The sequence below is a fragment of the Phaethon lepturus genome, unplaced genomic scaffold, assembly GCF_000687285.1.
Source record: "Phaethon lepturus isolate BGI_N335 unplaced genomic scaffold, ASM68728v1 scaffold6579, whole genome shotgun sequence".
Taxonomy (NCBI): Eukaryota; Metazoa; Chordata; class Aves; order Phaethontiformes; family Phaethontidae; genus Phaethon; species Phaethon lepturus.
The window spans coordinates 1-21091 of record NW_010561143.1 but is presented as its reverse complement, the minus strand read 5'-3'; the positions used below and the strand labels follow the sequence as shown (position 1 = coordinate 21091).

Genomic DNA, 21091 nt, shown 5'->3' with positions numbered 1-21091 from the left:
AAAACCAAAACTGGACAAACCCTAGAGGGTTTGGGTTGTGTGGGTGTCATAAATGGCACCCACTGGTTCCCTGCAGCTCTGTCAGTGAGAAGTCAATCCCTGCAGTGAAGAAACTGTAGAAATGTAGCTGTAGTGGCTAGTTTTTTGTCTGAGCCACATTTAAACTCCCTTTCTGGAAGAGCTGGGAGAGCTTCCACCCAACACCACCTCTGCTGCTGCAGTGGAGACTTGCAAGAGCCGCAGAATCTTGCTAAAAATCTCATTTCAGCTGGATCCTCTGCAAATCCCTCTCAGGCAGAGGGAAGCACAGGGACAGACAGTAATTGGCATGGAGCAGCAGCTTGGCTGTGCTAATGACTGAGAATACTGTGGGAGATATTAAGGGGCTGCTGTTAAGGTACTAATAATAATTTTCAGAATCGTTTCCATTCCTATTCTTCCCTTGATGGTCTGAAACTGCTGTGGGTCCTTTTAAAGCCATTCTGTGTGCTAATAGTTTATTGCTTTATTTGATAGGTTGCTTAGGGATAACTAGGCAGCTCATATGTGTTTTTTCCCCCTCCCTTCAAATAGTGAGAGCATTTCAATATTTCTTGGAGAAAAATGGATGTAATAAAATATGAACATCTTGGGCCCAATCACGCTGCAGTGGAAAGCTCTGCCCGGCGAGGCTATTTTGTGCTGGCTCTCTGGTTGCTGCGCAGAGAGCTGGCAGTACCACCAGCACTCCGGCTTCTGGTAAACATCTTCTTGCTTCAACTAGTGGAAAGGTTCACTCATTTAGGAAGGGAAGATGGAGCATATATGGACCTCTGTGGTCTCTACTGATTTTTTTGTTTTTTTGAATGAGTCATTGCACATGGCTGACCTGGGTAAAGTCCCATGACGATGGCCAAAATTGCCCAAGTACTGGGGTTACCACTGACAAGTGTCATTTTGGACTGTGGTCTTCAATGCTTGGTAAACATACAGGCAGTAGCAACACCACCACTGAGAACTAGCCGTACTGACCCACTGGAGAAGTGTAGTGGTTGTGACTTGGCAGTAGACACCGTGAAACCAAACAGCATTTGACTGAGTACGGGTAAGGTCTGCACAAGGCTCCTCCAAGGGAAATAGCAAATCCCCCATTTCTGAGTTGCTTAAGGCTGGAGCGGACAGAGAAACGGGGAGCACTGCACAGGGACCAGCCTCGCTGGTGGCTCTTGCTGGTCCTTGCTAGCAGGAATCTCCTTCCTTCGCAAAGCACGAGTCATGGGACAGGGACTCAACCATGGCACTGGGCTCTAGCTGGGGATTTTGGAGATTACTTAAAAATGTGTAATGAAAAGTGTTCATGTGTATGAAAGAGAGAAGGAGGGATCTGTGAATTCTGGAAGGCGCTGCTTGTGGAAAAGATACATCCTGAGCCTTCGGATCCTGGCAAAGCCTCTTTAGGAGCAAGTGGAATTTTCCCTGCATAAACAACAATGCCTATATTTATTTAAAAGGAAAAAAAAAAGTTGGGAAGCCCGCAGATATAGAGTCTTGATGAGGAAGAAAAGGAGTGTTGTGCCCAGGACATCGGGGAAACTGTTCAAAACCAGTTCATCCTCATGCAGAAACTGTCCCCGCTGGCTCACCAGCGGCAGCGGTCGCTCGAGCTGGGGCTGGCTGCGGGGTGGGCAGCGCACGAGACGGGGGATTTGGGACCCAGTCCTGACTTCAGCAAGAGACGTGGGGTTCTTGGCATCTCCCACGGGCTGGCACTCAAGATGGAGAAAAAAACGAACAAACAGGTCTGTTCAAAGGCATGTAGGAGGAATTATATTTCTTTTGGAATAACTCCTCTTATTTTCTCCGCAGGGCAAAAAGCACCCTGTAAGAGAACGAAAACTCCCTCCGAATGGGAGGAAGCTAAATGGAAGAACTGCATCTGCTAGATTGCTCTTTGCGTTCTGTCAGGGCGGGGGGAAGTAGAAAAAAAAAAAAGCAGACTGATTCAAGAATCATCAGGCCAAAGAGAGGCAGCACAAGTGGGAACAGGTCTCTCTAGCCTAATAATCAGGCATCCAGCTGAAGGAGAGGGGGAATTCTGGACTCTGCACCTGAGTCTGAGTTTTAACCTGCAACCATTTAATGAAAAACACGTTCCTCCCTTTCTGCATTTCACTCAGGGGGCCAAGGTGGGAGAGGGGTGCTGGAAGCCCTCCTGCGGCAGAGCGATCCCACCCCAGACATCACCGGGCAGGCAAGCGAGCTGTACAGGAAGCGGAGCGGGAGCTGTTGCTCCACCACTGTCCCCCTTGGCCACGCTTCAGGAGGGCGAGCCCAGCCCCACTTTTTTTGGGAAAAGAAGGGTCTGACCACCAGCTTTGCAGAGGGACTGCATGGAGCCCCTATGTGTGTTGCCTTCAGCCCCACACATGTGTACGTGGGGCTGGGAGAGTGAGGTCAGCCAGCCCCGACACTCAGCGGTGGTGGCCTGGGAGGGATGCACCACTTGGTGTGAGGGCTCGCCCCGTTTCCAAACCATGCGCTTGCAGCTCAGCTTGCCCACGTCCCTCTGGGCTCTGGATCTCACTCTGCAGCCCAAGAACTGAAGGGTAATAACGCATAGACAAACCTGCTCTTTTGTGGTTCTGCTCACAGTGAAAGAAAATAACGAGCAAACAGTTTTTGTATATGCAGGCTTCAGAGCAATTGTGTCAGGACTTTTGTATTTGCACTCTCATTTTAGGTCATAATGCAGAAAATCATGGCAAACCTTTTATATGAGAGTTAGGGACATTTTGCTAACTACTAGAGAGCATCTGGGAAAAATATCTTCCAAAGAACCTCTTTGCATGTGCAGAGGCTTCATTATACTTGTTATATTTATTACTCATTATATTTTGTTAAGCTCATAATTTACATCATAAATGCCATGAGAGGTAGAGGCAGAAGGAAGAAAAATGGCAGGATCTGATGCTTCTTCCCCAAACGACAGAATTATCTTAGAACTCTTCTGTTCATAAACGAGACTTATCACTTGAAAATCTCCATTTGCAAAGAGCAAATTATGCTGTCACTGGCCAACCTATTTTATTTATTTTTAATAACTTCCCATATTGTGTGGTTCCAGGCTACACATCACATGGCACACATTGCAAATGAGGTACTAGATATCTTTCTCAAGATCGTGTACCCTGGGCTGCATTTTTCATTCTTCTTGTTTACAGGGAAGCCTTTTATTCCCTCTTTAGCATTTTGAGCATTCACGTGTCTAGCACATGAAGTACTGTTGCAGTCACATGGCTGTGTGAACACACATGGTTCAACTAACGCTCCGCTTCACAGAGAAAAAGAGAAACATGAGATGCAAGATAAACTGCAATGGCTGAAATCGGGCAATTCTGTCAAAATTTGGACTGTCCTTGGAGCAGGGCATCAAAAAGGCTTTCCACTAGTGCTGTGACCATGTAAATTGCTTTTTACTTCTTGCTTCCTTTTCAATTCCAGAAGGCCTTTTTAGCAAGAATATGAGAAATTCCAGGGTCTGGTTTACATTTACAGAGTACTAGTTTCAGAGCTCTTTACTGAACCCTCTTGAGGGCCAGGTGCTGTGTTTTCATATAATGGAAGATGCTGCTGATCTTGTTCATTGCCAGTTGTGGTCCTGCATCACAAGAGTGCTGGCCCACAACCTACTTGTGGGGAGGGAAAGCCCAAAAGAGATTCCGCAGAACACCACCATGGTGCTGCTAGTTGCATGCACAAGGGTGAGTGAATGAGTTTTACACTAGAACAACAGCAGCCCTGTCAGAGAAGCTCAGTCTTGAAGTGTTTTACCTGGGGCAGCAGCTGGTGCTTTGTCAGGCCAACAAAAACAAGCTGAGTGACAGTGCACCAATACCTTTAAACTCTAATCTCTTCCATCTCTCTAACTCTGGAAGAAGCTGTGATAGACAGGATGGTGCAAGGACTAACTTTTGTCCCATTTCTCAAGTATTTACTATTGCATGCAAAAACAAAAACACAAAGAAAAAGCTGTTTTACCAAAAAGTGTAAGGTACCACGAGGAAAGGTACTGAGAAGACAGCTTTGTTTTGTCCCTGGGTGAGGTGCTCGTCTCCAATGCCTGAGGACAAGTCAGTAGAGAGTGGCCAGAGGGCTTCCTCACAGGTCAGGCAAGGCAAGAAGTCCTTAAGTCAGCAGTAAAAGAAACGGGCAGGGTGTCCCCTCCAACAGGCTGAACACCACAGTGAGGTGCTGGGGGATCACAGCAGGAAAGGACCAGCACAGCGGGGCAGGAATGGACCAGCAGAGAGTGGCCAGGTTTACTAGATCCTCCTCCCACTGGCGGAGATACAGTACTGGGATAAGTGATCCATCATCTGCCCCATTTCTCATACTCCTACCCTCTACCTGATGGTGGCCAACAGCTGAGACCTAAAGCAAGTGAAGGAATGGGGTGCAGTAGATAGATGTTTCCTAAAACAGCCTTCTGGACATCGAGTGTTTGTGGCGCACAGATTTCCCAACCCGGAGGTGTTGTTTTACTTAGGATGGGATTCTAACTTTTTTTTAAATTTAAAAATAAAAAGAGCAAAGAAGACTTTGAAGTCAAACTTTGTTATTAGAGGTGACATGCCAACCATGGGTAGGTGCCAACTGCAAGACTTTATTTTGACTGCTGTCTCATGAGGAAAGTTGGCAGCTGGAAGGGCAGGGAGGCATGTCCTGAAGAAGGTGAAGAATTTAGCCAGACTGCTTTCAACAGTGTCTTTGATGCTGGGTGGCTGAGAAAACAGAGCGCTGTTTTCTCTGCGTGCTGCAACAAAACATCTTTTAATAATTGTCTTCTGGGTCACATTGGGTTACAGCTTGGACCACTGCGTTGACCCAGCCCAGTGCAGGATACCAGATTTTGCTTCCGGAAGACACACTAGCATGGATTGCGTGTATTGGGATACTTCGTAGCTTCTGCGATCATGATTTTTTTTTTTTTTCTACTGAGGGAGCAAAATAAACACCTTCCCTTCAGTCTCTCGATTCTAACACTGATCACACACACAAGAGGCAGCTAAGCTTTCAGTCTAAATGAAGAAACAGTTCTGTGTTCAGGGAAAACAGATTGAAAATGAAACTTGTACTTATTGAAAGGACAATTAGAGCTCTGCAGCCATGGCATGAGAAAGAAACCCCAGGGGTCAAAAAAAAAAAAAGAACCACTCATCGTGACAGACAATACCTTATTTTGCAGAAAATAACGTGTCTCCCATGACTAGGATGACAGCTCAAAGGCAGGTAATATACAGCACTACCTTTTTGTAGCTTTTTGGTTTGACGGCTTTTTTACCTCTCTGTGCCAAGTTCTGGCTCAGTTGAGGGGACCACAGCTCTCTACGCCCCTACGTCCTCTTCATCGTTAGTGTGGGACCAGGCTGTGGGCCAGCAGCCACCGAGATGCACCTAGGCCTGCAGCAGTGGCTGACGTGAAGGGAGGAAAGATGTCAGAGGCTTCTTTTCCTTCACAAGGAGGAGGAAAAGTAAGGATGAAGGACAGTGTCAGCAACTGTTCAGAGATGAGGGCCTTGCTGCAAGATACACACCTACGCATTCGTCTCCATCCCTTTGGAAAGGCATATTCTCAAAAAAATCCCATCCTTTTTCTCCAAATTTTTTACATGCTGCCAAACCAGGGCAACTACTGTGAAAGTACCATCAAGACATGGCAACACTTTGATAGAAAGAAAGGTCGGGAAGCCTACAGGAAGCATTTTTTTTTTAACTACTACATTTTCTACTCTTTAAGTATGTGCTTAAGAGTACACGTTTCCGTATTTCCTGCTTTTCGGCAAGGTAGAGGGATGGAGAAGAGTATGACCTAAAGATAGTTAAGACAGTAGACTTCCTTGTACAGGATATGATCAGGAACATGCCTCTGTTCTTCCATAGATTTACCCACCAGTTTATGCTTGCACAGCCATTCACAACACAGAATTCACAGCAGAAGTGCTGGTTTTCTCTCAGAGGCACAACATAAAGGCATTAACTTGAATTTATATCTAAGCACAGAGTGGTTGCACGCACACAGCTTGGTTTGAGACCATCAGCCTACCCACTCTTGCAGAAATTTCTCCAGCAAGCTCCCTACCCCAGTAAGTTGGGCTGGTTGGGTGGGGTTTGTTAGTTTTTGAGGTTTTGTTGGGGTTTTTTTTTGTTTTAAATCCTGCAGAGGTTTAGGCGGGTGGTGGTTGGATGGACAAGGGGTGAACCAACAAATAAGCAAAAAAGAACTCTTCTGAAACTTTCCAAATTAAGAAGCACACATGCCATTTTCTTCTTCAAGAGGTTTTAATAAAGACTCATTTTTAAACCTCTCACACTGTACAACACATTTAAATGTACATCAAGCTCAGATAAAAAATAAAGCTTTCTTACAAAGTACATTTTTCCAGTGAATTTTTCTTTTTTTTTTTTTTTGCAGTAAAAATAGCTGCTACATAAATCCCTCCTGATCTTTGAAAAGGAGTCACAGTTATTTCCAAAAATAGAATTCATATTTTAATCATACAGGATAAACTGCAGGAAGAAGAGACAAGTCAACTGAAAAAATAAGGCTTGTATATAAATTTTTTTTTAAAAGGACATGCATAGAAGTTGAAAAACATATGCCATTTATAAAGGAAAAAAGGTAATTTTATCCATATTAATATTTTCATTTTCAGTTACAGAAGAAACCACAAACAGGCCCTTTATGTCCCAGAATATAACATTAGTTTCTTGTAAAAATGCCAAAATGCACAAAGAATTGCCAGCTTCAGTACTGGCAAAATACTGAGCCAGCTCTCCCCCCCACCCCATATCATAGGCATACCATATGCATGCATACTGAGCACTTATGTTGTCTCTCAGGCCAATTAAATATTTGCAGAAGGTTGTATATCCTAGACAAACATGAAAAAAAAAAAATCGGTAAGTTTACATTCGTCCTACTTCAAAACACACATACAATTAGTTTAATTTACACTATACAGTATTTGTTAAATAGGAACATTACAGAGTTTCAAAAAGAATCACAGAATATATACAAACTGAGCATTGAAATGGTAAGATTTTTCCTTCCCTTCTTTAAAGGGTCTTTTTTTGTTAATGGTTGCTACATCTGGTTTTGGACGCAGAGTGTTTATGTACCTATGCAGCACATTTCTGGAGTAGTAATAATAACAACAATAATAATAATACTACGTGCTTTAGAACAAAACTAGTATTGATTCTCCTTACTGCTCATTTAAAATAAATTAGGTTTGTTTTTTTTTTTTTAAATAAATTGCATGATATAAGATGTAAGCAAGGATGATGGTGTTTTAAAATATCTGAGCAATAGTTGTGCTGCATCACCGGTTTCTCAGCCAACCTTTGGTTTTTAAAGCCAACCCATTATTACATGGCAGTGTAAGTAGCCAGAACGCTTTACACGGCAGTACAGTTGAAATGCTTAACCCGAGAGCATTTCCATGCCTCCATGACAGAGCCAGGGTCCGTGCTGACTTCCATGCTGCCCAAGCGCCCGACACGGCAACACCCGCAGCCGCTGGCGAAATAAGGCCACTTCCTTCCAGCTCTCCCCGGTTACAAAATCGGTTAGGGTCCTTATTTCCCCACAGCTGCACCCGGCCGAACGGCCAGAAGCACTGACGGCAGAGGGTTCCCAGGCACGGTCCCGACACGCGATCGCCGCCCCCGCTGGCACCGCGTCCCGGGGCTCAGTCCTCCGTGTCGGGCTGCACCCCCAGCATCGCGTGCAGCTCCTCCGCCGTGTACCCCAGCAGGTTCTGCAGGTCGCACACGAAGCGGTACACGTAGCGTTTCCCTGACGTCTTGTGGATGATGTTCTTGTCGTAATAGTAGCGGAGGCCTCGGCTCAGCTTCTCATAGTTCATTTTTGGCTTGTTTTTCCTCCTTCCCCACCTCCGTGCCACCTGTGGTCCGAAAAGAAAGCAAAATGCAAAGGGTCTATTCAAGTCACGTTCTGCTAGTCGGTGGCTGATAAACGCAGTTATTAAAACCCTCTCCCAGTCAGAGCATTTTATTTGCTTTGCTTTATTTCAAAAATAAATCAAAAAGGTTTTGGTGATTTTTATTAATTAAAATAAAGTGACTTCCTCTGTTTCACCAAACTCGGGTTAAGAGTTGGCGACGGACCCCTCAGCTGAACATGCTCTGAGACAATTATCCGCAGCAGCTTCAAGAGAAAGCTGCTGATAGCAAATACCAGTGAAAAGAATACCTATTTGTAGTAGATAGGCCAAGATGTGTTTATGATCAAATTTATGTGAAATATAGTCTCCACTCTCAAGAATAGACCATTTAAACATTAATTTGCTATTGAGCAGTATGGGACAGCTCTTTAATTATATGAAGTTCCTTGGAGTTAAATTTCCAGTTAATGATTCCCACCCCCCCTCTTTTTTTTTTAAATAAAGGCTTCAGTGGACTTTATATCATGTCTCTTAATACAATACTGATAACAGTATCAGAAAATGAAAATGCATTCTATTTATTTTTAATGACTAAAGCTGTAAGTTCCCAAAATATTTTAAAACCAGGACTACCATATTTGCTGTGTATCTAAAAGCATTTTCCACATGCCTTTGTGCAATCCCAGGCAGTGTTGATTTAAACACACTCAGTAAGCTAATTACAGCATTACACCGTCAGGAGAACGAACTTTGTACGCTACCTTTAAGGGTCAAGGTATACATCGTCTTCTCCTAACTACAAGCAAATGCTGATACCCTTGGGTGGGAGAAGGGGGAACATCCCACGGCAATCCTGACTGTACAGTAAAGCGTTTGCAGATGAAGAGATTTCATAAGTGTCTGATCTTGTAAATGCTCGATAGTCAAGACTAGGCCCACAGACGGTGGATCAGACCCTACATCTTCTTGTTCATCACAATTAGCCACATACCTCGTCTGGGTCAGCAAGTTTAAATTCCCATCCATCTCCAGTCCAACTAATGAATGACTGACAGGACTTGTCAGTCAGTAACTCCAGAAGGAATTGCCACAGCTGGATAGGTCCACTGCCTGTTATGAGAGAGGGGGTGGGGAGAAACCACAATTAATACTTCTGCAAGCCCTTACCACAACCAGTGTGTGTGACTATACTCATATCACAGGGTAAGTCTTGTAATTACTCTGATATTTAAAAAAAAAAAAAAACAAATCGGAAAGAAACTGAAGGTTTTTCCCTATAATGCAAATCTGCCCACAAACATGTTAAAATTAAAACAAGTCAGCTTTTTCATGGAAACACAGGATTTGACATCAGCTATGTCTTTCCCTTTAATACAGGCTCCTTAACCCTCACTCCCACCTCCCATCAGCTGCATTTCAAGCTCTTATTCCTGTCCTGCAGTCCCCGGCTTGGCAAACATTCTAGAGGAAACAACTATTTCAGCAAGGACTACAGGAAGAAGGTCTAAACAAGCAAGCCAAAACCTGCAGAAACTCACAAGTGTGGGAGATTTTGTCCCAGTTTCCCTCTTTTTCAAACAGATCAAGAAGTGCATTTCATTTTTACATGTTCTGATGTACCTGCCTGTTCTTGCTTTAGACAGATAGTCCTATGAGATCTTATTTAGTAGGATTCCAAACTGAAACTCTTCATAAGTAGCTGTCCCTAAGCTGTAAGACATACCTTACAACTATACAACTTTATCACCATGGCACACGTTTATAGAGACTATTGATATTACACAAGAAAAGGAGTGACCATTTTGCTTCGCTACTTACCAGTAAAGCCAGCTAGAATTGCTGCTGGTATAACTGGTTTCCCTTGCTCTACAGGATCACTTCGTTCTTGAATATAGTCTTTGAAAGACATTGTAGGTTTGTTCAGACACAAGGACTGGCTACAGTCATCTTCAAAACTCTCATAGGATGGCACACGCTGTAAATCCACTAATGACGACTGGCTGTTCCAGGACTGCAGCATCGAATCTGAGCTTTCGTAACTTTCTGCACCACTGTCACTAGATTCGTGTTCTCTAAGCTTACCTTTATAAAAGAAAAAAAAAGAAAGAGAAAAGTGTTGTTTGGTTTTTTTTCTCTCCCCCTTAATCTCACTTGTATATACAAATTAAGCAAAGGAGGCAGAGACATACAGAATATGGCCTTGAATCCATGGTTATCATGCAGATAACGACTCACCAGAATTATCTATCAGCAAGTTCAGATTGCTTCTTGGGAAATCTTGATTTACTGCACAGTAGTTCACAGCAACGGCATCTGCTTGGGTTTTAGGGAACAATGAAAACTCTTGTTCCGGATTGAGGAGACCTGGTCCTGTGGAAGTCTGACAGACATCAGTCAAAAGACTGGGCTTGGGATAGCTGAGGGCTTTAGGGTATCCAGGCATTTGCATACCATAGGAGTTCTGATCTACATTAACAGCTGAAGAAAGAAATAAAAGAATGAATTAAGTGTTTTTCTCTGCAGTCCCTTAGACTAATACACCTCTGGCACCCCGCTACAATTCTCCCATGAAGAAGGAATCTTCCCATGAAAATCTGACTAAGAAAGAGTGGTAGATGCTACAGACCTACTAGAAAGGCTACTGAAGTTGGTGAGAAGATTCCCATCTAATGGGCTCCAAATGAGATGCTGTAAATCTCCCTCTATAACTTGCCGACCACAAATACGTCTATTGTTTGCTCTTCAGGGAAACTACAGAGCTACAGAAAAAGCTGGAGAAGCTTAAGTGGTTTTGAGTAAGGCCCTCATCATTAAGTGGTGTAATAAGGTTGAGCTGGAGATTGACTGTGGTAGAATGAAATACAACACCAATCAAACTATCTGAGGGAGCTAGCGCTGTGTCCCACACTCTTTCAAAAGCTCTATTACGCTTCCACAGTCTTCAAAAAGGCCTAAACATAACTCCTGCTGCTCCCCAGTGATGCTGGGTTTTGACTCTGTCTGCTAGAGGTGGGAGTGGTCATTCTGCTCCACAGATGTAGGCTTTGGCATACCAAAAGGAAATTTGATTTTCTCAAAGCCTTTGCTCTTCAAAAGATTTCTGATATGAATTAGATGACAATTAAACAACACTAGAAAAGAAGGCTGTAGCAATTGAAGTCAAGTGTTCTCCTCAAGCACAGTAACTATTCTGGTGCTTTTATTTTTTTGTTTTTAAACTGGGATCTGTGGCATGCTTAGAACAAATGTTAAGAGATGTAAAATGTCAAATTTCTAAAAATACTTACTTAAGGAGTTATTATTGACCCAGTGAGGAACTGAGGTGAGATGAGAGTTCTCTACATATTGATCCTGTGTCTTCTCTTGGCTGTCTGGGTAGAGGAAGAAAAAAAAAAAAGAAAATTTGGTTTTATAGTTTTAAAGATCTGACCTGTATGCCATGAAAAGCTTCTGACTCTCTTAAGTATTTTGGGGCCATTGTTCACATAAATTTTACTAATGCACTGCATTGCACTCTCTTGAAAAAAACACACCAAAAACCCAACCAACTTCCAACAGGCTTGAAAACCATCATATCAATTTAATTTTTATATAAAACTTAGAAACATCAACAATTGCAGTGTGTTTTAAGGTCCAAGTCCTTAATGGATGCAACTACTGAATGTTACACTCCAAAACCAATGGAACTCACAGGGCACTGCATATAGTTTTAGCAATACCATCAGTGTTCACCTAAGACATCTCTAGGCCTCTGGCTTCATTTACATTTACTGAATTACCTCAAAACACTACAGTAAAGGAAAAAACAAAAAAACTCTTAACAAGAACCGAACAAATTTTTCCTAACTTATGTTTACTTTTTTTTAAACGGGGTATTACAGCAGCCTTATCCTAATCTTATTTATTTCAATGATTATTTCAAATAAAACCTGACTTCAGTAGGTATTCAGCCTGAACACAGAATGATTTCTGCAGATATCTGCATTCATGCTTTGCGTACATCGGATGTATTAATAGTTCTGATAATCCTTTTATTAATCAAGTTTCAAAGTCTGTTTTGAGTTTTCATATGTAATAAAAGCCCTTCATAGTGAAACAAGTGTTGAAAGAGTCCCAGAATTAAAAGGCCATTTAACAGCCTTAAAACAAAAGCTCTTTCTGGCTCTGTAACTACCTTTTATCATCTGTTCCAGGTGTTCCCACAGAATATCACCCACATAGTCAGGCGCCAATTCCAGGAAACGCTCCTTGCCCAGGTTGCACAAGTCTTGGCCACTCATAAGAAACTGATGGAAGTTCACGTTTGCCAAGCTAAACTCATTGGTAGCCCATGAAAGCCACTGGCAAACTTGCTGTTCAGTCCACAGCCAGGGATCTGCAAGACAGAAAGTATCCAGCATTTAGAGATAACTCCTCACTTTTGTCAAACAATCTTCATTAGAAGGCAGCGAATGAAAAAAATGTGTTAACTCTACTTACTTAGTTCTGAATGAATTCAGAATGAATTTGTTCTTGAATTTAAAGAGAGAAAAAACAAAAAACAGTCCTCTATTTTCCTTCTGCATTCACTTGTAATCAGAGATGTCCTCAGATTACTTGATTCTCTCTTAGGCTGCCAAAGCATGAGCTCTCCATGCACCCATTTTTAATACCAGCAAGTCTGGTCTTTCCAAGTCAAGCTGTGCCAGATTCACATAGGATCCATTCTTGTATTTCCTACTGACATCATTCGTTCTCTTTTGAAAGAGCCGCTATTCAGCATCCTCCTTAGCATTAAAAAAAGAGCTTATAAATAGAAAACACTTACTATTTGGAATACCCAGCCGACACTGTTCCTTTGTGAAACCACTGAAAGTATCTTTCAAGGCCTGACTCATCACAGCCTTACTGCATGGGGTTAACAGAGGCAATTCACAGTTGTTCGACTCTACAAGAAAGAAAAGGGGTGGAGGGGAAAAAGAAGATTCATTAACTTTTAGGCCAGTGAAAGGAGTGACAGGTTTTTGCTGCACTATTTGAAAAACAAGAAAGGGATGCTAGAAACTAAAGTATTTTAAAACCAGAAACAAACAGTGTAGATTCATTTTCTGATATATTAAGTCTTTGACTTGATGTATCAACACCAAAATCTCCATGCTACTGGTTTGATAAAATTGAGTCACAGTGAATTCAAGCTTTGCAGCTTTCCATAATATAGATCCTCATTTACTCTTAGTAGTTACATAAAGTGCCTTTGTCACAGGGAAATTTTACTCTTACTCCTTTTTTTTTTTTTTAAAGGAAATATGAGACTGCTTATTCCTATTTTGTCACCTATAGTTTGACCTCAGACTTCCTTCTAACTCCAAACAGCCTTCATTTACTTTGAGAGCTAAGTAACTGGTGGTAGGGTTGCGAAGAATGAGCTTGCACTACCCAATGTTGCTTTCCAGTGGGCTGTATTTCAGACCTTCCCATGCATCTCACAATCTCACAAATACATGGAGCGATAGATTATTCTATTATCTGAACCATACAAGTGTGACTGGCAACAAGCTAATACCCAGTGCCTAAATAACGCAACAAAATCCAAAGTCAGCATCATCCTATGCCAGTATAAATAGCTAATGTGCTTAACTGATTTTTAAATTTGCAAGTAGATTCCATTTTAAGGACAAATTTGGCTGCCATTCAGCCTTTCTTATTGGGCAGTTTTCACAAGAAGATGCACCATTTTACTCTGAAAGAAGAACTTCTAGGTTGAAGAAAGCCAACCACACTGCCTACGTGTTTCAGATCACGAAATCTTTTACTGACATTCTGTTTGTGATTGGCGTCATTAAGTGAGGGATAATTTGAGGACAACTTAACCAACTCAGTTCTGCATCGCTGAACCCTTGAGAGCCTCTGAGAACTCGCACAGAGGTTGCATTTGAAGAAGTTCTGCTATGTCAGAGGTGTATAACGGTGGCAGGGTATACAAAGGTAACGAACTTGGCAGACTTCAAGTCAGGTCATGAAGTTGTGTGGCTTTTCTCGTTTTCCTAGACTATCTACAGGCTCCACTTGGCCCAGCAAGTGGAGCTCATTACCAGCCCGTGCTTAACTTCTGTTTTTACCACACCCATCCTCAATATCTGCTGGGACTTGCTTTGCTGACCAGAGCAGGTGACTGATTAGAATCACATTAGAACAAAGGACTGGTGGTTTACAGTACAGAGGTTTGAGGCTTTTTTTCCCTTCCCTAAGGGGAAATAAAGGTAGCATCAGGTAAAATACCTACTTTTTGGAAAAAACTCCCTGTTTTGTCAGGGACGTTAGGTAAGGATTTGTAAAGAACTTTTAGTAGGTACTGTCCTACATACACACACACAAAGAAAGGATCTGTAAACATCCCTACTCCCGATTTTAAGGTAAGGAGTAAAACAAACCCAGTGTGGGGAAGTGAAAGGGAACAAAGATTTTGTGTTCTGGGATTTAACACTGAAGGGTCAAGAGAAGAGCTTGCAGAATACCTGCAACATCTCAACCATAATTAAAATATAAGTTTAAATACACATAATAATTTATGTTTTAATTAAAAAAAATTAAACACTCTTAGCTCTGCTTTAATACATACTAAGTCTTCTTCTACAGACCATCAGTTTATTAGGCTACTGAATCCCATTCCTTTTTTTCCATGTTCCCATTCCTTTTCAGTACACACAACAGCAGTGATCAGCAGAGCAACTCACACAGATAAAATCGAGTAAGGACTAACAGTATGTGTACTAAAACACTTTTTTACAGAAATCCATGTTGCACTTATAAGAGTGTATTCCCTTCTGATTGGTCTAAGGAACAAAGTGAAGAGTTACCATAAGAAGTAGAATCAAATCCTGTCGGCACTTCTTGAAGCGTTTGATCTTCGTTTAGTGAGAAAAAATATCCAGCAAAGAGAGAGTTTGAACTATCAAAGGTGTCAAATGCTGGTTGACGCTGCAAAGCAACAGAATAAATAAGAAACAAAGTGAGCATTTTGCTAGAGCACTGTCAACTTCATTGCTAGGAAGCGGATGGGTTAGGTTTCCTAGATTTGGAGATCATGCACAACCACTATCTTGAATCAGCTAACTTGTGCCTTTGGAATATAAACACGACGACAGCATAGCTTCTCGTACAGGAATACAAAACAACTAACATCCAGACCACAGTGAGAGGTGGGTGGCATGTTCTGCAGGTTACAGTAAAGCCAAGTAAGGATATTCTTAGTTTTCCTGTAATTGAGATTTTTAACAACAGAGAATGCACATGCGTGTATATATATATTTATTTCCAGGTATACTTTAAAAGAAATCCTTATTTCCTTCACCATCTAAATTAAACTATGCACTCAATGAGTACTTTGAGGGCAGAGGCAGGATCAGTAAATTATGGAAAAACAACTGCTGGTGCAAGACCTACGGTAGATTTATGCAGCTTTTTGTCTTTTTTTTTTTTTTAAGGAAAAATTTAATCTGAACCACATCACTTGAAGCTATACAGCCAACTTTACAGGACTTGAGGAAAGATGTTACTCCTTTGCTGTGACTTTTATACTTATGAGTTACTGGATTTGTCAGCTATTACGTTTTTCAGTCATTCAAGTGCTCAGTGAAACACTGCTAGTTTCATCATGCAGAAAGGGATAAACAGGACTGATAAAATTGTTCCTGATAAAAGTGGATTCTACTGATATATTGGCAACATTCAATAAATATCGTCATATCTTGAAAACCTAACTTGTTTCAAACTTGACTTGTGTCCATTGTGAATACTAGGAATACTAGCACTATTACTAGATCCCCCAGCCGTATTAGTCTTCAGGGGGCAGAGGGAATGTTAACAAAGGAGGAAATAACTTTAAAAACAACTTATGCAACTTGCCTGTTAGTCACAAGGAAACCGTATCTGTAATGTCTAGAGGCATGGATGGGTAAAAGTTGCCACTGAGATTTTTTAAAAGCACCTGAGGATAGAACATTGTTCTGGAAAGCTCCAGCTTGCTCAGGGCAGCTGCTGCAGTTCGGGGAGCTGGAGACAAAGGCAACTTGCAAATGCTTATTTGTTTTAGGCATCCACTGGTCTGCCAGCTTATGCCAAGGTAGAGGCTTTAGCTGAGGACAAGGCAAAGGTTTTTCAGGGCAATATTCATGTGTGATGCAAAAGCAACATGAACTATGTTTCTGGAATAGCAGATGAGTCAGTATTAATATTTCCTCATATTCCCTAACTTTCCTTTTTATGTCATCACAAAGTTTCAAGTGGCTTGGAGTCTTTTTGCACCAGATGCCCTAATGTGCCATGTATCATCCCCCTCTCCAATCTCCCCAAATTACATTAACCCTAGTAAGAAAACAGGCACCATAATTTTTTAGTTGTGTTTTGTAACAAGCTGCAATGCATCCTAGTACATACATTATGAAAGCATACACTCCACAGAAGAAAAAGCTGGTGGCTTATGATATTTTCATACCATGCCTCAGTTAAACAGGTTCAGAAATCTCCACTGAGCACTGGCCAGCAGAGACAAATTGTGTACGGTTGGTTCAGGTACCCCCCACAACTAGAGGAAAGAGTCAAAGTCAACCCATGAAAAGGCTCACATCCAAATGAAACAAGTTAATAAAAATTGCCAAAGCTGATAGTAAAAGATCCTTTATATATTACAAGATAAAAGCACTGACTCATCGCTAGTACCTAAAAGAAAGGGCAAGTTCTTTCAACACAATCTGGAAACTCCTGCGTTTTGTGTAAATAGCTGACCCTTATCCTGAGTCACTGGAAAAAATGCTGTGGCATGTGAATGAGTAAAATCCACACTGTCCTAGTTTCATATTTCAAAAAGGAGAAAATTAATGTTTAAGCAGGTTCTTGATTTAATTGCAGTAAAAGGGGAAGAATCCAACATAGAATAAATTCTACTTGCCCTATCAGTTATGCAACCATTTTATTTGTTTTTCAACATATGTAAGAGTTAATTATTACAGAACAAAATAAAAAGAAATGCAAACAGCTACAAAATAGTAGAATGCATGTCTCTTTTGACTTAATTGTATGACAACTGAGCACTGAATAACTGCTTAGAACCACGACTGGGTTACAGAGCACACAGCTGTTAAGTTGGGGGTTGTCTTGTGGATTTTGTTGTTGTGGGCAGGAGAGAAAGCTAAGAGGGGACATAAAACATCAGAGAAGTTAGCATACCACTGTCTCTCTGATTCTTCAAAACACAGACATTCCTCAAAGTTAATGAGAACAGAAAATGCCTTCCTAACCTTTATTTGGTTTACATTAATCAATGCTGTGTAAAAAATTGATACTGGGATTAAAAAGTAACTTGCGTGAATGGGGAGGTGGAAGCCCTCAAAGACTGAGTTTTTATAGTCTGCTTCTCATTTGTCCTTGGTTTGTTAAATTTCTTTCAAAACAAGGTAATAGACAGTCTATCTACAGATAAAATATATTTAATAACTACCTTTGGTTTCTTACAATGTGTCGGACTTCCATTCCACACAGTTGCATGTAGTAAGTGAATAACCTACTTTTTTTTTATACTGCTCTTGAATGAATCAGACCTAACCAGCTGTATCAGGACAGCCCTCTGCCAGTCTCATCAAGTTGACTATGTAAAGACACCCCTATTGCCAACCCTGTAACCTTGATTTAGGCAAAAGTTCCACCAACGCCAATGAATTTGAGCTCAGTTCTTGTCTACCTCTTATTTTCAAATTCTTAGGATTTGAGGGGTGAAGGGAGGGAGCCTTCTTGGAGGAGAGGGTTGGGGGTGCAAGATCTACATTTTCCTGTTTCAGTTCTCCTTTTCACATCTCTGCTGAACTCAGTGGGAATACTCTAGAAGAAGATTAGAGGTTACAAGCAAGCAATTAAAACCTGAATATCTGTGTTCACCTTAGCATGGTTATACAATCCCTGTGCTAGCATTAATAAGAACCCAGTAAATGCATTGGCTGGGAGATGCCTCAGTTGGGTTTAGAAGGTGACAGCTCAAGAGTACTCACCTTGAGCATTCCTCTGTACATGTTAGACACAGGAGCTACTTGATCCATGTTCCTGATCCCAAAATCACTCATCTGAAAAAAAATGAGAGGGGTCACATGAAAAATGTTGCTACCGAGGAAGCAAGCATGTTAACAGAAGTGACTCACTGCTTCAGTACAGACGACGGAACAGCGCTCCAAATGAGACACAGGGAAAGCTTTCCTTCTCACCGCTCACATCCCGACCACACAGGGCACAATTCCCACCTTGCCTAAGCAGCTTTTTCACTGGAAGACTTTTCACAGGCATCATCGGTGATAAAAGTTTGATGAAATGCGCAAACAAGAGGATGGTCAGCCTCTGATACCCAGTGTGAGGGCTTTTAGACCTTATCCCACTAGTCTGAAAAGCCTACAGAAGTCCTTTGTCCACCGAGTACCTGTCGCTTTGGGATACTTTCCAACTTTCACTCATTATCTTAAACATTTCAGAGTTTGTGTTATTTTTGCTTACTATATTCCTGCGCAGATGCCATGATTCACTTTGGACTTTGGCTTTCAAAGGAAGGAAGAGAAGTGACAGCGCTCGCCATGATACACCTTCACATACTAACATTCACCCCTTTCATGAACAACCATTGAAGCTGATGCCCACTACTAACAACCTGCTTCCTTCACTAAGCAAAGCATCTCCAAACCGTGTTATCTTGCGCATTTTGTAAACACGGGATTAGCATATTTATAAAGCTTTAGAGGCCCTAAGTTTTAACTGAAAAGGGCTTATGCGGTAAAATACCCTTTTTAAAGGGTTGATAATGGGATCACCATCAATACATTCATGCTACTGATGTCAAAGCTATACCACGTTGCCTGTACTACCAGGAACAGGGTTGTGCGAGGCCTGTATAACTTGTTCTCCTACATGTATCACTTAAGGAAAAAGAGTGATAAGGTTCATATCCTTTTACTGACCTATGGGAGAGATCAAAGATAAGGAAAAAGCCAGTTTTATGGCCATTGTTCAGGTTTATCGTGATGCTGTAATTCAGGTGTTGGTGAACGATACCTTATCAGACTACACTGCGGCAAGTTTCTCAACAATTTTCATTGTCCTTTTTCACAACATTGGGCTAAATTCTCTCGCTCCACAGAAACCATCTGAAAACATGCATTTGTATTTAAATAGTCACATAGGACACTTACTATTTCCACAAAACTGTGAGCACTTATTACAAGCACGCTCTCTCGCTAGCCATGTTAACACAAGGAGAAATCAAAATGCGGTCTTAAACTTAGAAAAAGATGGAAAATGAGGAGCTTAATAAAATAAGAGCAGCCTGTTGAACTGACACAGTCAAGCGCCATCCATATAAAAAAATAAAAACATCCAACAGCCAAAGACAAGGAACCCCTTCATCCTCTTATATAGTCAATCACTTAAAAAAAAAAAAAAATCAAGAGTCCTTAGCCTGAAAGGCCCATTTCAACTTCATTGTTATCAGATGTATGGGGCTTATCACTGAAATGAAATAAGTCAACTGACTATGAAAGGAGTATTTGACTTACACTTCACTAATGTTACCCAAAAAGTGCAATCTACTGAACAATGGTTTTTACCTCAAATAGTGTGTACAAATATTTCATCTAAATTACACATCTCATTGAGCAGCAAAGAATTTTACACAGCATGAGTCTCACTCAGCAAGCATCCTAATCTTTTCATTAAATTTGCCACAGTTTAAACAACTGTTTATTCTTGCATTTGGCTGGGCTTTTAAAAAAAAGTATATGGCAATTTCCACCATATACTTTGTTTTGCCTTTGAAATTTTCTCTGTTATCTAGGGATAACCTCTGTAAGCCTTGCCAGTCAGAAAGTATTTGTGAAAACATGCTATGTATCTTCAGTGATTTTTAGATCTGAGCCCCAGTTAGGGCTACAAATAAGACTTCTGACAATTTCAGGTGCAATCCTGGCCTCTACACGAATCCTGTTAGGGGAAAAAAAAAAAAAAAAGGAAGGAGAGAATCCCATTCCTTTTAGTCAGCTAGTCCTGTTCCTACCTCATCTCCTTAGAAATGTTTAGGGTCCTAAGGCAAAAGGTTTATATGAAGTCTTCACTACGTGGCGTTGCTCATTAACCCAGGTCACCGTTTTTCCACGCTGCTCCTTGGCGCTGTGGCCCTGCCTGTGCACTACACAGCTCACGAAAAACTACGCATCGAGCTTTGGTCTAATAACACGCAAAGACCTGTAGCGCGTTCTGCAACACTCCAGTTTTCTTCCCTTAAACAAATCTCTCGTGTTGTTACTGATTTCTACAGCCTTTGCCCATCGTACATCAACTTTCTCCCCATCAGCAGGGCACGTTTCCAGCCCCGAGATCCGAGACCCTTACAGAGGCATCATGAAACAAGCAGAAGCGAAGAGGCAACACAGCTTTTCGCAGCACGAAGGGTTAAAGCTGGCTTTCTGCCGGACTTGCAAAGCTGCTGTTTAAGTTTAGAAAAAGACACTACTAAGGCGGCGCACGATGCGACTGGGCCTCTCTTCCAACTCCTCCACTAACGCTGCTGACTGCGACTTGCCAGCTATAATTGGTTTAACTGGCAGGACACCTTCTCCAACACCCCCGCATAGCTGAGTGGGTGAACCAGAACAGGGTCAACAGGATCAGGCACTTATTAACTAATACTCCTGAATTCTGATCAACTTCTTTTCAGCAATAGCCAGGTGCTTGCCCACAGCTGGAGCCTGCTGGGAATCATCCACATGGAGAACGAAACCACGCCAGTGTCCGCAGCGGATCTCCGCTGGTTTATTACTTTTTTTTTTTTTTAATGGAGGGGAGCTGGTGGCTGTTTTGGTTTTACATGGCAAATTCAGGCTCCTGACAAATAAATAAACAAATAAATAAATAATTTCTTGCCGATGGGGGAAGGGACACCCGCCTGCCTCCGGAGCGCTGGTCCCCCCGTGCGGCTGTCGGGTTCCGCAAGCACCGGTGGAAGAGAGAGCCGAGGGCTGGCACGGCTCGTCACACGTGTGACACGCTCGCCCACGCACAGGCCCGATGGGGAGACCGCGCAGCCCAGCGTCCTTCACGTCCCTTTAAAGCACTGACCGAACCCACAGAGCGCGCGCTGA

General features: G+C 41.9%; 1 protein-coding gene across 1 annotated transcript; it reads right to left on the bottom strand.

Moving 5' to 3' along the window:
• Nucleotides 1–7512: 7512 nt before the first annotated feature.
• ETS2 (v-ets avian erythroblastosis virus E26 oncogene homolog 2) lies at nucleotides 7513–18040 on the bottom strand. The gene is made up of 9 exons (XM_010293892.1): nucleotides 17966–18040; nucleotides 14783–14903; nucleotides 12754–12873; nucleotides 12121–12321; nucleotides 11234–11317; nucleotides 10182–10424; nucleotides 9765–10028; nucleotides 8938–9056; nucleotides 7513–7946 (listed from the first exon to the last, which is right to left on the bottom strand). The coding sequence occupies exons 1-9, from the start codon at nucleotides 18035–18037 to the stop codon at nucleotides 7731–7733; spliced, it is 1440 nt and encodes a 479-aa protein (XP_010292194.1). The 5' UTR covers nucleotides 18038–18040; the 3' UTR covers nucleotides 7513–7730.
• Between the last annotated feature and the right edge of the window lie 3051 nt (nucleotides 18041–21091).

Bases quoted from the DNA above. Each gene is read 5' to 3' on its own strand.
- ETS2 (XM_010293892.1), bottom strand. From the start codon at position 18,037: ATGAGTGATTTTGGGATCAGGAACATGGATCAAGTAGCTCCTGTGTCT. The intron at 11,318-12,120 runs GTAGTTACAGAG...TCCTCTACCCAG, and splicing joins CCTGGAACAGATGATAAAAG to ACAGCCAAGAGAAGACACAG. The intron at 10,029-10,181 runs GTGAGTCGTTAT...TCTTTTATAAAG, and splicing joins CTTGCTGATAGATAATTCTG to GTAAGCTTAGAGAACACGAA.